This window comes from Camellia sinensis, chromosome 12 (assembly GCF_055761805.1).
Source record: "Camellia sinensis isolate YWXY chromosome 12, ASM5576180v1, whole genome shotgun sequence".
Classification (NCBI taxonomy): Eukaryota; Viridiplantae; Streptophyta; class Magnoliopsida; order Ericales; family Theaceae; genus Camellia; species Camellia sinensis.
Window position 1 is genome coordinate 101,845,462 of NC_138972.1, and position 14,469 is coordinate 101,859,930.

The 14,469-nt window shown below is 41.9% G+C and overlaps 2 protein-coding genes across 19 annotated transcripts in view; one reads left to right on the forward strand and one right to left on the reverse strand.

Annotated features, from left to right (window-relative positions):
- LOC145804687 (rhomboid-like protein 15) overlaps positions 1–14,469 on the forward strand; it is a 140,035-nt gene that overhangs the window by 113,933 nt on the left and 11,633 nt on the right. The gene's annotated exons all lie outside the window — the stretch shown is intronic.
- Positions 1–14,469, reverse strand: part of LOC114264704 (myosin-11-like) — a 55,424-nt gene that overhangs the window by 10,361 nt on the left and 30,594 nt on the right. For all 18 annotated transcript variants that reach the window (XR_014346937.1, XR_014346932.1, XR_014346933.1 and 15 more), the window contains 6 exons: positions 12,164–12,278; positions 12,047–12,073; positions 11,711–11,965; positions 11,453–11,608; positions 11,153–11,359; positions 10,898–11,041 (listed from right to left, as the gene is read on the reverse strand). Coding sequence is in view for 10 of the 18 variants with exons in the window: in XM_082899453.1 (XP_082755579.1) it covers positions 10,898–11,041; positions 11,153–11,359; positions 11,453–11,608; positions 11,711–11,965; positions 12,047–12,073; positions 12,164–12,278 (904 nt within the window). In the remaining 8 variants the exon portion in view is untranslated. The remainder of the gene's footprint in view (positions 1–10,897; positions 11,042–11,152; positions 11,360–11,452; positions 11,609–11,710; positions 11,966–12,046; positions 12,074–12,163; positions 12,279–14,469) is intronic.

Genomic DNA, 14,469 nt, shown 5'->3' on the forward strand with positions numbered 1-14,469 from the left:
TGAAGGAATCAGGAGTGTGACCAGCGCTGTTTCGATTTGAGAATATGTGGCTGTTATCTGCGGGTTTTACGGAATGGGTGAAAGGTTGGTGGGATAGCTATTCTATGTTAGGCTTGCATAGTTGCCGTCTTGTGCAGAAACTCAAACTTTTCAAGTTCGATCTGAAACAATGGAATAGGGATGTTTTTGGCCGTCTGGAGGCGCAAAAGGCCTCTGCGTTGGCTGTGTTGCAGGAGCTGGATGCGATAGAGACTGCGGGGGGATTGTCTGTGGCGGACGTGACTCGTCGGGAGAGGGTTCGAGCAGAGTTTGCCTAGGTTGCTTGGATGGAGGAGATTAACTTCCGGTAGAAATCTAGATGCTTATGGCTGAAGGATGGGGACTGCAATACTAAGTTTTTCCATCGTCTAGCAAATGCTCATCGTAAGGTGAATCAGATAGGTCGCTTGCGAGTGAATGGTGTGGAGCTGTCATCTTCCGAAGAGATTAGCGCCGGTATCGTGGGTTTTTATGAGCATTTATTTCGGGATAAGGGGGGGTGTGGAGACAGGGCCTAGATGGTGTTTTGTTTGATGCTATTTCACAGGATGATAGTTGGTTGCTGGAACGGCCTTTTATAGAAGATGAAGTGTTGAGGCTTTACGGAGTATGCCTGGTCCAGACGGTTTTTCCTTAGCCTTTTTTCAGCAGTGTTGGGGGGTGGTGAAGGCAAATGTCATGGCCATGTTTGAGCAGTTTCATCAGACAGGGAAATTTGAGCACAGCCTTAATGCCACATTTATTGTCTTGATTCCCAAGAAAGGTGGGGCTGAGGATATTCGGGACTTTCGGCCTATTAGTCTTTTAGGTAGTGTGTAAAAGCTTTTGGCAAAAGTGTTGACGAATCGATTACGTGGTGTGTTGGAAGGGGTGGTTTCTGAGTCTCAAAATGCTTTTGTGGGTGGTCACCAAATTCTGGATGCGGTCCTAGTGGCGAATGAATGTGTGGATTCTAGAATGCGGTAGGGGCAGGCAGGGCTTATTTGTAAGCTCGGTATTGAGAAGGCATATGATAATGTCAATTGGAAGTTTTTATTATATATGTTGCACAGATTAGGTTTTGGGAATCGATGGAGGAGGTGGATTCAATTTTGTATCTCCACAGTGCAGATGTCGGTCCTTGTCAATGGGTCCCCAGCGGGCTTTTTTCCTATTTACAGAGGGCTTCGACAAGAGGATCCGCTATTTCCTTTGTTGTTCAACTTGGTGATGGAGGCGCTGGGGCGGTTGTTGTCTAGGGCGGTGCAGGGAGGTCTGTTGCAGGGGTTTGACGTGGGAGTGGCTCCTGCAGTTTTGACGGTATCCCATTTGTTTTATGCAGATGATGCGCTTATTTTTTGTGGAGTGAATGACGCCCAGTTAGGCCACTTGAGATGTGTGTTGTGTTTTAAGGCAGTCTCGGGTCTTCGGGTGAACCTGGCCAAGTTGGAATTGATTCCAGTCGGTGAGGTGTCGCGGACGCCGGAGTTGGCAGTTATCCTAGGGTGTAAAGTGGCGTCTTTGCTAGTATCCTATCTGGGGTTACCTCTAGGGGTGTCTTTCAAGGCTAAGGGCGGGCGGGATGCAGTGGATTGGGTGCAACGACGGTTGGCAGGATGGAAGCGGCAGTACTTATCTAAAGGTGGTACACTCACTTTGATTAAGAGTGTCTTATCCAGCATCCAGACTTACTTTATGTCTGTTCATGTGATCCCAGTGTCAGTGGCGCAGCGGATTAAAAAGTTGCAGAGGGATTTCCTATGGGGTAATGGGGGAGAAACTTCCTCTCATTTGGTGGCTTGGGACCGAATTTGTCACCCTAAGGTGAATGGGGGTTTGGGGATACGGAGATTGGCTATGTTTAACGTGGCTTTGTTAGGCAAATGGTTGTGGCGTTTTACGGCGGAGAGCACCCGTCTTTGGAGGAGGGTAGTGGTAGCCAAGTTTGGTGAAGGGCGGGGCGGGTGGTGTTCCAAGCAGGTGGGGCAGTCCCATGGTCTTGGTCTATGGAAAGGGATTTGGTTGAGGTGGGAGGAGTTTTGGGGGAGGGTTAAGCTGAAGGTAGGAGTGGGGAATAGAGTTCGGTTTTGGCGGGATAGGTGGTGTGGGGACCTTTCCTTAGAAGTGCGGTTTCCTTTGATTTTGGTATTGCTGCTGATACGGAGGTGCTAGTAGGGGTTGTGCGGTCTGGGCACGGGGAATCGATTGTTTGGAATGTGCATTTGCACCGCGATGTACAAGATTGGGAGCAAGATCAGCTGATGGAGCTATTGGGTTTTTTATATGCATTGCGTATTGAGGAGATTGGGCAGGATTCTTTGGTGTGGAATTGTCCTAGAGCTAAGGGGAAGTTCTCTGTTTCCTCGTTTTATGGTGTGCTTGTTCATGACAAGGCTGTTGTAATTCCTTGGAGATGTGTTTGGGTGTCAGGTGTGCCGTCCAAGGTGGCCCTTTTTGTGTAGACGGCCATGTTGGGAGATATCTTGACCTTGGATAACTTGATTCGTCGTGGCCGCATTTTGGTCAATTGGTGCTGTTTATGTTGTGGCGATGCGGAGTCGGTGGACTATTTGCTGGTTCATTGCCCGTTCGCTTCCCGTCTGTGGATGCTTGTTGTTGCAACCTTTGGCTTGGCTTGGCTTGGCTTGGGTGCAGCCCCATTTAGTTAAGGCAGTTTTGCAAAGCTGGGCTGGGGGTCGTGTTGGGAGGAGGAGTCGGAAGGCATGGATGCTCGCTTCTCATTGTATTCTATGGTTAGTGTGGTTAGAGCGTAATAGGCGTGTCTTCCAAGGGGTATCTCATTCGGTCCCTTGGTTAGAGAGTCGCCTTCTTACGGTTTTGTATAGTTGGGTGACACATTCGGTCAATCCTGATGTTTTGGCTTTTTTAGATTTATGGAGGATTTGATTTGTTAATTCTTTGTGTTGTGGTGGCTTTGAGCTTTGTATCTCTTTGCATCTTCTTGATGCTTTTCTAATAAAGTTTGGTTATTTATCAAAAAAAAAAGAATACTTTTTGTGGGTGCCAATTAGGGCTATTGGAGTACTCCCCCAGTCCTGATTTTTAGTTTTGGATGATTTTTTGGCTCATAGGAAGGTTTTTTTTTTTTTGATCAACAACAAAAGCTTTATTTATAAATCAAAAAAGGAAAAGAGGACAAGGCATCCTCTTACAACAGGACAATGAGAATACAAACACAAAATACCCCTAACAAGCTAAACACGGGCAAAAGCCTACATTGCACACACCGCTAACCAATCTCTAGCTAACAAAAAAAGTGGGACACCCTTAAATAAAGAATTCCCTGACACCCAAAAAGAAGATAAGTGACAAACATGATCCCACAAATAGTCCACCTCCCAGAACTTATTTTCAAACATCCTCTGATTTCGCTCCATCCATAGAACCCAAAAAGTTGCAAAGACGGCACAGGATCATAGCATTTTGGCTCTCTTCGATCCTTCGAATGTGCAGAAATCAACTAGGAGCATATGCGCACTCCCTTTTGGGGCGACCCACATAACATTTTCCGAAGAAAACAATCTATGTCATAAATTCAAAGCTATTGGACAATGCAAGAATAAATGATCCACTGATTCCCCGTTCTTAAAACACAGAATGCACCACTGAGGATTTAAAAAACGATTGAGTCTCCTTTTCTGCAATGTATCATTTGTCAAAATGTCTCCATGAACCAAGGCCCACGTGAACACCTTTACCATTAAGAGAGCACAAGCCTTCCAAACTTTTTTACAAAAAGGAAACTGAGAAACATTAGGATTATCAATGATGTAATCAAAAAAAGACTTACAAGAAAATATTCCAGACGAATGAAGAGCCCAAACCCTCGTCCTCCAAATGAGGAGATAAAGAAAAGTGATCAATTCTGGACAATAAAGAAATCAACTGTGAAGCCTCCTTATCATTAAGATTCTTAGAAAAATCAAAATTCCAGGAAATTGGAGCCAAAAGTGAGCAAGCCATGGAAACAATTGAAGAATTATGAGAACGAGCCACTCAATATAGATGTGGGAAATCCGCAGCAAAAGAAGATCGACCCATCCAAACATCCTCCCAAAACCGAACAAATTCCCCATTGCCCACCCTTACAGAAAGATCTCGAGACCAACATGCGAAAATTTGAGAAATTGACTTCCAAGGAGCACGACAACTATCCCTCAAAACCACTCGTGAATCCCTACTGTTGTCTTGAGTCCCATATTTGCTTCTTATAACGGAATGCCATAGTGAATCAGTTTCAAGTGGAAATCTCCATAACCACTTACCAAGAAGGGCCAAGATCCTAGTCACAATATTACCGATAGCCAAACCCCCCTTCTCCTTGGGTAACGACACTAACTCCCAATTCACCAAGTGATCCTTTTTCCCCTCATCCTTACCTTCCCAAAGAAAATCCCACATCAACTTTTCTAGTGACCTTGCCACCTTAATCGGAACCTTGAACAAAGATAAATAATAAATAGGAATACCACTCAAAACAGTCTTAACCAAAGCGTATTTACCCCCACATGATAATAAAGCCTTATTCCACCCTTCCAATCTCTTGCCAATCTTTTCCACCACTGGAGTCCAAAAAACTTCACTCCTCGGATTACCCCCCAATGGGAGACCCATATACTTAAATGGAAGTGACTTTATACCATATCCTAACAGAGACGCCATGTTCTAAAGTTGATCTTGCTTCATATTAATTCCCACCACGCTACTATTTCCCAAATTACCCTTAAGCCCCGATAGAAACCCAAAAAGTCTCAAAATCGAATAAAGATTAACTATCTGATTTTCATCCCCTGAAGAAAAAAAATATAGTACCATCCGCATATTGTAAATGAGTTACACTAACTCTATCCCGCCCTACCTCTAACCCCTCAAAAAGACTTGTTTCTTTAGCTCTATCGACCATCCTGCCCAGTACGTCAATCACCAAGATAAAAAGAAAGGAAGAGAGTGGGTCCCCTTGTCGTAGCCCTCGCGGAGCCCTAAAGCACTCCCCTGGTTTACCATTAACTATGACTGACATATTGTGTTAGAATAATATATTATTATTTTAGTTACTATTTTGTAATTATTCTATGCCTTAGGGCTCCTCTTGTAATTATTAACTTCATTAATATAAATAGGGGATGATATCCTAATCATACCATAATCTTGAATTCTCTAAAATAACATGGTATAAACCTAAATTCCTCACCCATACAGTCGTCAATCACCACCATCGCCACCCTAGAACTAGGCGTCACATCCCTTTGGTTCTCATCATAGAGCCAATCATCACAGAACCAGTCGTCATAGAACCAGTTGTCACACAGAGCCAGTCGTTGAGCTCTCCCAACCCAGTCGGGCACTGACGTCAGGCCTCCTGGCCTTAGCGTTGTCGGCGAGGAACGAGAAAGGGTGTGTTGTTGTCGTCTGTCCTTATCGACACTTACCTCTGCTTTGCTGAGTCACGTGATGATGTAAGTTACATTCGGGTATTCAACAGCTGCTTTGTTTTTCCCTTTCATCTTAATATATCTATATATATAGATTTTTTATTTATATATATATATAAATAAAAAATCAATGCAGTAAAAAAAAAAAAAAAGCTTTAATGAGATTTTAAGTCTTTAATTTTCTTAGTGGTCATTGTGTTTGTATTCCTCCACCTTCCGGGTTTGTGATTGGCACTAGTTTTGTTGAGAGTTTAGTAGTACATTATCTATGGCAGATTCCACCGATGTATCCACTACTTCTCAGACACCTAAGAGTGAGAGTTTCCCTATACCTATTACTATGACTGATAATCCCAACCCTAGTCTTAAAATCACTACCTCTCTATTTCATAGTCAGAATTATCTCACGTGGTCGCAGAGTTTGACTATGTTTTTGAAGAGCAGAAGGAAGATGGGATATGCGGATGGCCGAATACAGGCACCCAGCACAACTGACCCGGGTTATGACCAATGGGAGATTACCAACTCTTTGATTATGGGTTGGCTTATTCATTCGATGGTGCCAGACATTGGCGAGGGCTACTTATCTATGGAGACTGCCCAGGATGTTTTTGATGCTGTGGCTACTACCTATTCCCGCAAAGGGAATTTCTCACAGGCATTTGAGTTACGCCGCTCTATTGAGAGCTCTATTCAGGGGGAGCAGACCGTTCTTCAGTACTTCACCTTCCTCAACAATGGCTGGAAACGCCTTGATCACCTGCAGGACTATAAGCCTGTTTGCACTGTTGATTCAGTCGGGTACCGGAAGTTTGTTGCACAGGAAAGGGTCTTTAAGGTTCTGGCTGGTCTTAATGTGGAGTATGATTCGGTTTGGAGTCGGGTTTTGAGTATGGATACTCTTCCTTTACTTCAGGAGGCCTTTGCCTATGTACAGAATGAGGAGAGTCGTCGGTCTGCTATGATGTCCTCTGTCTTTACCGACCGCTCAACATTAATGTCTATCTCTAGAGATGGCCTCAGCCTAACTCTTATTCCTCCGTCTGCCGCCAAGGAGTCTATATTTTGTGATTACTGTAAGAAGCCACGGCATACTCGTGAGACATGTTGGAAGCTTCATGGGACTCCATCCGAGGGTTGAGGTGATCGGTCTAGTTCAAGAGGCGGTCGGTCAGGCCAGTCTAGAGGACATGGCTCCTATCCACGAGCTCATTAGTCTAGTGCTATTGACACACTTGATTCTGCTTCTGCTTCCGTTGGCCAGGCTTCTGATGGTCTCTCTAGCATGACTACTCATGATCTTGAGGATGTTCTGCGTCACTTGCTAGACCGCCGGTCTACTATTGCTCTCAGTGCATCTTCCTCGTCGTTTGCCCGCTCAGGTAACTTAGCCTCTTCTCCTTGTATTTTCCTGTCTCATACGTCTTTTCCCTGGATTATTGATTCTGGTGCCTCAAATCATATGTCTGGTTCCTCTGACCTTTTCTCTGCCTATAAGCCCTTTTCAAGTCAGGACAAAGTTAAGATTGTAGATGGTACTGTTTCTTCTATTTCTGGGAAAGGTTTAGTCCATGTTATTCCTACTTTACCTCTCTCTTCTGTTCTCCATGTTCCCAATTTTTCTGTTAACCTGCTATCCTTGAGTCGTATTACAAAGGATTTGAATTGTAGTGTGACATTTTTTCCTGATCATTGTCTTTTCCAGGACCATGTCACGAAGAGGACGATTGGCAGTGGCAGTGCAGAAAATGGTCTCTACTTCTTGGATCAACCGGACAAACTTGCTCATTCTTCCACCATGAGTCCTACTACTACCGATGATATATGGCTGTGGCATCGGCGCCTTGGGCATCCTTCTTTTTATTTACTTAAACACTTATTTCCATCTGTTTTTTCAAACAATAATGTGTCTGAATTTCTTTGTGAGTTTTGTCAACTTAGAAAACAACACAGAGCTTCTTTTGCTCCCAGTTTTAATAAAAGTTTAGTTTCTTTCTCATTAATACATTCTGATGTCTGGGGTCCATCTCGTGTTGTGTCTTTGAAAGGTCATCGCTGGTTTGTCACATTTATTGATGATTTTTCTCGTACTACTTGGGTGTATCTCATGAATGACAAGAGTAAGGTTTTCTCTGTGTTCAGTAATTTTCATAAGATGATTTGTACTCAGTTTAGGGCCACTGTCAAAATATTCCGTTCTGATAATGGGGGTGAATACATAGATTCTGGGTTAGGGCAATATTTTTCTACTCATGGCATTATCCATCAGACCTCTTGTACCAATACCCCTCAACAAAATGGGGTGGCGGAACGTAAAAATCGCCATCTTCTTGAGATGGCTCGATGCATGTGTTTTTCTATGAGTATGCCTCGGTCCTACTGGGGTGACGTTGTTCTCACCGCTGCCCATCTTATTAATCGTCTTCCTACCCAGGTCTTGCAAAAACAAGCTCCTCTTCAAGTCCTCTTAGGTTCTCAGTCCTTGTTTTCTATTCCTCCCAAAATTTTTGGTTGTCTGTTTTGTCTATAATCACTCTCCTACTCGTGGTAAGTTGGACCCACATTCCCTCAAATGTGTTTTCCTTGGGTACTCTCCTACTCAAAAGGTGTATAAGTGTTATCACCCTCCATCTCGTAAGCGGTTTGTGTCCATGGATGTCACTTTTTTTGAATTCCAGTCCTATTTCTTGTCCTCTTCGGTGTCCCAGTCCTCCCTTCAAGGGAAGCCTTGGTGTGAAGTGATTCCTATGGTGGAACCAGTTGTTCTTGCACCACCCCCTCCTACTGGGACTACAGAACTCAATGTCACCAAGGATAGGGAAGGGCAAGTTTATGTCAGGGACAAAGGCAGACAAAAAGTTAACTGGATATAAGAGATTACTTCTGCTCCTCCACTGCCATCTCCTGCTCCTGATGAGAGTCTAGGTAACTTTGAATCTCTTGAGTCTATTGATCTTGATGTTCCTATTGCCGAGAGAAAGGCTGTGAGATCTTGTACTCAACATCTTATCTCATATTTTGTGTCTTACTCTCATTTGTCATCCTCATATAGAGCGTTTGTGTCAAATATTTCCTCTGTTAGCATTCCTAACCATTTTCAGGATGCTCTTGCTATCTCTGAGTGGAAACTTGCCATGATTGAAGAAATGAAAGCACTTAGGAAGAATAGCACTTGGGAATTGACCGAGTTACCTAAGGGCAAACGACCTGTGGGATGCAAATGGGTATATACTGTGAAACACAAATCGGATGGTTCTATTGAGTGTTACAAGGCAAGACTTGTGGCAAAAGGGTTCACTCAGACATATGGTGTTGACTATCAAAAGACCTTTGCACCCGTGGCTAAGATGAATTCAGTCAGAGTAGTACTCTCTCTAGCAGCTAATCTAGATTGGCCACTTCATCATTTTGATGTAAAGAATGCCTTTCTCCATAGTGATCTTGAAGAAGAGGAATATATGGATATTCCTCCTAGTTTTGAGGATCATCAGACAAAAGGTAAAGTATACAGGCTTCGGAAATCATTATATAGTCTCAAACAGTCTCTAAGGACTTGGTTTGAGAGATTCACTCAGGCTATGCTTAAGTATGGCTTCAAACAGAGTCAGGTAGATCACACCTTATTTGTGAAACATTCTTCACTTGGTAAGACTACAACACTCATTATTTATGTAGATGACATAGTTCTTATGGGCGATGATAGTGAGGAAATTCCTCTGTTAAAGAAATATTTAGCCAGTGAGTTTGAAATCAAAGACTTAGGGAGCTTAAAGTATTTTTTGGGAATTGAAGTTGCTCGCTCCAAGGATGGAATATTTATCTCACAGAGGAAGTATGTACTTGATTTGTTAAAGGTAACTGGAATGCTTGGCTGCAAGGCCTATGACACTCTACTGGAACCCAATCAAAAACTAGGGGACGATGAAGGAGGAGTAGCGGTTGACAGGGGAAGCTATCAGCGATTAGTGGATAAACTCATTTATCTATCTCACTCATATCCTGATATTGCTATTGTTGTTGCTGTCAGTGTGGTTAGCAAGTTTATGCATGTTCCTCATCAGATTCACTTCGAGACTGTCATGAGAATTTTGAGGTACTTGAAATCTGCTCCTGGGAAAGGTCTTTATTTTTCAAAGTATGATCATCTTTGTGTGGAAGCCCATACAGATGCTGATTGGGCTGGATCAATGACTGATAGGAGATCGACTTCAGGGTTTTGCACTTTTGTTGGAGGCAACCTAGTTCCTTGGAGGAGTAAGAAACAGAATGTGGTTGCCAGGTCAAGTGTAGAAGCTGAGTTTAGAGCTATGGCACAAGGCGTGTATGAGCTCTTATGGATCAAGTTATTGTTGAGTGATCTAGGTATTGATCAGACGAACTTCATGTGGTTATACTGTGATAATAAGGCTGCTATTAATATCGCTCACAATCCGGTTCAACATGACAGGACAAAGCATGTTAAGATTGATCGCCACTTTATTAAGGAGAAACTCACTAGTGGCACAATATGTACTCCCTTTGTGCGGTCTGGTGAACAACTTGCTGACATCCTCACCAAGGGAGTTGGGAGTACGCCATTTCATGACATCTTAGGCAAGCTGGGCATGAAAGATATCTTTGCACTAGCTTGAGGGGGAGTGTTAGAATAATATATTATTATTTTAGTTATTATTTTGTAATTATTCTATGCCTTAGGGCTCCTCTTGTAATTATTAACTTCATTAATATAAATAGGGGATGATATCCTAATCATACCCTAATCTTGAATTCTCTAAAATAACATATTGCAAGTCGACAAACAGTCCCTAATCCAAGATCTCCACCGCCCACCATATCCTTTCTTGTCCATTGCAAAATCCAAAAACTGCTAATCAACATGGTCATATGCCTTTTCAAAAGCTACCTTAAAAATAAGACCCTCCCTCCCTGAACTCCTATATTCCTCCACTACTTCATTTGCCACTAAGGGTTTTTGCTCCTCTACAGTTCTTTTCATCAAGTGTCTTCAGTTTCAAGCTTATACGAGCCATTTGTGAATCAATAAGCTCTCTTTGTCGATACTTTCCACCTCCCCCGATTGAAATTTGTTAGGTTTTTAAATAAAACAAACAGCATGTTGTAAGTCAGTTGTGTGGTTTTGATTGTGGATAGGCTAACTGCATCAAAAGATCATCACAAGAAAAGTGAGGGACATTTTCAAATTACTTCTAGACAGAGTAGTTCTGATTAACTCAGGTACATTGGCACCACAATATGCCAAGTTAACAAGGAAGAAGAAGGTTGGAGACAATATAAATTTGTATCAAATTAGAACTAATAAAACACAAGATTGACCATGTCATGAAACATGTCATGTCATAATCCATGTAACAAAAAATAAAATAAAATAAAGGAGAAACAACAACATGAATAGATGATGAACTTACATGATTGGCTTTCAACATGCTCAAGAAATTTCCTAGTCTCTTTACAATCCCTTGCCAGTGAGCAATCAAAATCTCCAGAGCAGCGGCATTTGCAAGCGTACGAGCTGTCCCCTTAATTAAACTTGCTCTAGAGATTCTTGGTGCCTACACCATTCAAGGTGCACACACAAAGTGGTTCAGTGAGAAGATTAAGACAGTATATCACTATATTAGTTTTGCTTAAAAAATGTGATTACTTAGCACACATTCAACCACCTGAATGCACAACCCAAGCAACGGAGAAATCTCCTTTTTCAGGTTATCGCGGATCATCCCATATATCTTTTCCACATATGCTGTCAGCTGCTGTTTAAACAGCAATGCAGGGTATTTGGCTTCAACTTGGCATAAGGTATCCACTCCTTCAGTCATCTCACCATTGTCAAGAGAAAGATTGACACCTTGTGGACTTCCACGGAAACTCTAAAAAAGAATTTTTTTCTAACCTTTGAGATATATGCTTAATGGCATAAACTTTCAATTGGAAAAAAATGACATTTTTTTTTTCCTAATTACCAGTGTCATTCTCCCAAACAGAGTTGCTGATGATTGTCGCCGGTGTTGTGGGGCCATCCCAGCTGCACCACTTGCTTTCAATGTACGTTGCAACAGCAACAACAGAGTTGACGCGTTGGATAGCCAATAGGCCAAGGTATCATTGTTGTCCTGAGTCTTTAATTCACAAAAGTAACTCTCAAGTTCTAAAGAGACCGCAGATGACATAAAGACAAATTAGCATTTCAATAACAAAGCATTGGACTTAGCATTTAATACCTCAATCGCATGGCCGATAGTTTGGATAATCCGATCAAAAATGCTAGTCCGTTCAACTTCAAATGATCTCCACTGCCTAAGGCATTTGTATATGATACAAGCAGCAACAGGTCTGCCCCTACTAAAGCCTAGGTGTTGAGCAATACATCGGATGAACAAGTCCTGATACTCCTGCTGCTTGTCATTGAGTGATTTTTGTGGTCTCTCCTCTACCTCCGACTGATCCCTCGAGTTCATTGAAACACTGTGCAGATCCTATTACATTTCAAAGTTGATCAGCAAAATCTATAACAGACAGTGCAACTGAAACAAAGAAATAGATTCACTTCAACTTACCAAGGAAGTTTTTGTACTTTCCGCCCTCTGCCAAATGTCAGAAAAGAATGAAACATGATAAGATGAAAGCAAACAGTAATTCACAATCCAATATGCATGACTCTATTCTAGGATTACCTGAACAATTGACCTAGAGCGTCCAGAGAGGAGCTTATTATTTTGGGCCACGGTTAGAGCCTGCTGGCGAAGAACTTTATTTTCTGACTCTATGTTGGTGACCTTCTCTTCAAGCCTAACCAAGGAAGGACAGAATTCCATTAACTTCTCCTTTTAGAATGGTAAATGGTTGAATTTTTTCTATTTTCTAGGGACAAATACATTACTAATAGCCAATTGGTAGGTGACCGATTGATGATGTTCACTATAGTTATTCCACAATACTGTGGTTGGTAAGAAATTATATGGATGGAATAGACAGAAAAGAAAATGCCAAAAACCAAAAAATTATGCTCATCGCTTGTCAATGCTCATTCATGTTCAAAAAATAAATACTAGTTTGGAATTATAGTGTTTTTCAATTGTCATAGAAGCCCAACAAGCATGATGTAGAATTAACTTAACTAGTAGATAATCAATGCAGTGTCACCACAAAAGAACCTCAAAAAGCAAGAACAAATCTTCCTTTAGCCACAATAGGGAATATGGATCGGAATGTGAACATAATGGACAATTTTACTGTCTTGTTACCACAAAAGAACTTCAAACCATGTGGGTATTAGATTAACCAAAAAATTATTTAGCAGTGCTAAGTTATCAATTTTCCCAAGAGCTTAAGCTGTAGGAAAATGGGTCCAACAATGTATATCAAGCTTTTTAACACCCTCCTTCATGTGCAACCTCATCTTGCACGTGGAGATGCAAACATCCATACATAGAAAAATAAAAAATAAAAAAATGCAAACGGGGATCAAATGCAAATGGAGCAACTTGAACCTAAGACCTCTTCCCAACCTGAGCTCTAATATCATGTAAAATAATTTTTCCAAAGTTTAAGTTGCTAGGAAATGGACCCAACAATGTATATCAAGCTATTCAACAAGCAAAAACTAAGAGCATACTGCCAGCTAGATGTCCTAATAAACTGTAAAGCTTGATCAGAGAAGAGAAAGACAATCACACTCCCAGGATCACTTACAATGACAACTGAGAAAAGAATTTCACACTTTCACAACCCAACTTTACCCATAATTTAAGAAGACAACGTAAACCACGCTAACAAACCAATTAATTACAAGCATAATATAATAAATTAAGAAAGAGTATGTTATTTAAGTTAATTTGAATCAAGAGGCTAATCAAACTTTAATACCCATAAAACCTATATATATTAATCAAACAACCAGTTAGTGGTTGCTAGCGCATGCTAAATATTAATACACTAGCAATCTAGAAGATGCATGCTATTTATTTTGTTCACTTTTGTATCTAACAAGGTAAGAAAAGGGTTGCAAATGAAGCAAAAATCACTAGAAAGTGTATTTTTCCTCAACCTACTTCTTTACCTCTTATGTCGAGCTTGATTTCAGTTTCCAATTAAGAATAAAAAATAATCACATTATGGGGTGCGGTTTTGGAAGGATAAGTGGTGTGGGGAGGTTACCCTTCATGAGCATTTTCCTCTGATCTACCGGTTGGTAATGGACCCAGAAGTGATGGTGGCTTCTTGTTTGGCCAGAGGTGGTACGGAGTTGGTTTGGGATATTGTTCTTTGTCGCCATACTCAGGATTGGGAGGTAGGGCAGTTGGTGGAGTTGATGACCTTTTTGTATGGGGCCCAGGTAGGTCGAGAGGTGGAAGATGATGTGGTCTGGGGAGTTCCTGGGGCTAAAGGTGTTTTTTCAGTCTCGTCTTTTTATTTATCCTTGTGTGGTGGTGGCGGGGGAGTGTTCCCTTGGCGTGGTGTGTGGGTTTCTGGTGTTCCATCGAAGGTGGCTTTCTTTGTGTGGATAGCAGCTTTTGGTTGGATCTTGACTATTGATAATCTGATTCGTCGGCATCATATTCAGGTTAATTGGTGTTGCATGTGTTGTGCGAATGCGGAGACAGTGGACCATTTTCTGATTCATTGCCCGGTTGTATCTCGTTTATGGGCGCTTGTTTTCTCTCTGTTTGGTGTGGTGTGGGTTCAACCGAGGCAAGTTATGGATGTGTTGCGTTGTTGAGGGGGTGATCGAGTTGGGAAGCGGCGTCGGCAGGCGTGGGCATTAGCGCCTTTGTGTTTGATGTGGTTGGAGCGGAATTGTCGGATTTTTCAGAGAAGCGCTCAGTCCTTAGCACATTTAGAGTCTCGTTTCCTAAGTATTTTGTACAGCTGGGTGTTAAGAAGGGTGAATCCTGACTTATCTGTTCTTTTAGACTTTGTTGATGATATAGTTAGTTAGGCCCTTGCTTTTTGTAGGGTTGATTTCGTATTCTTTTAGCAT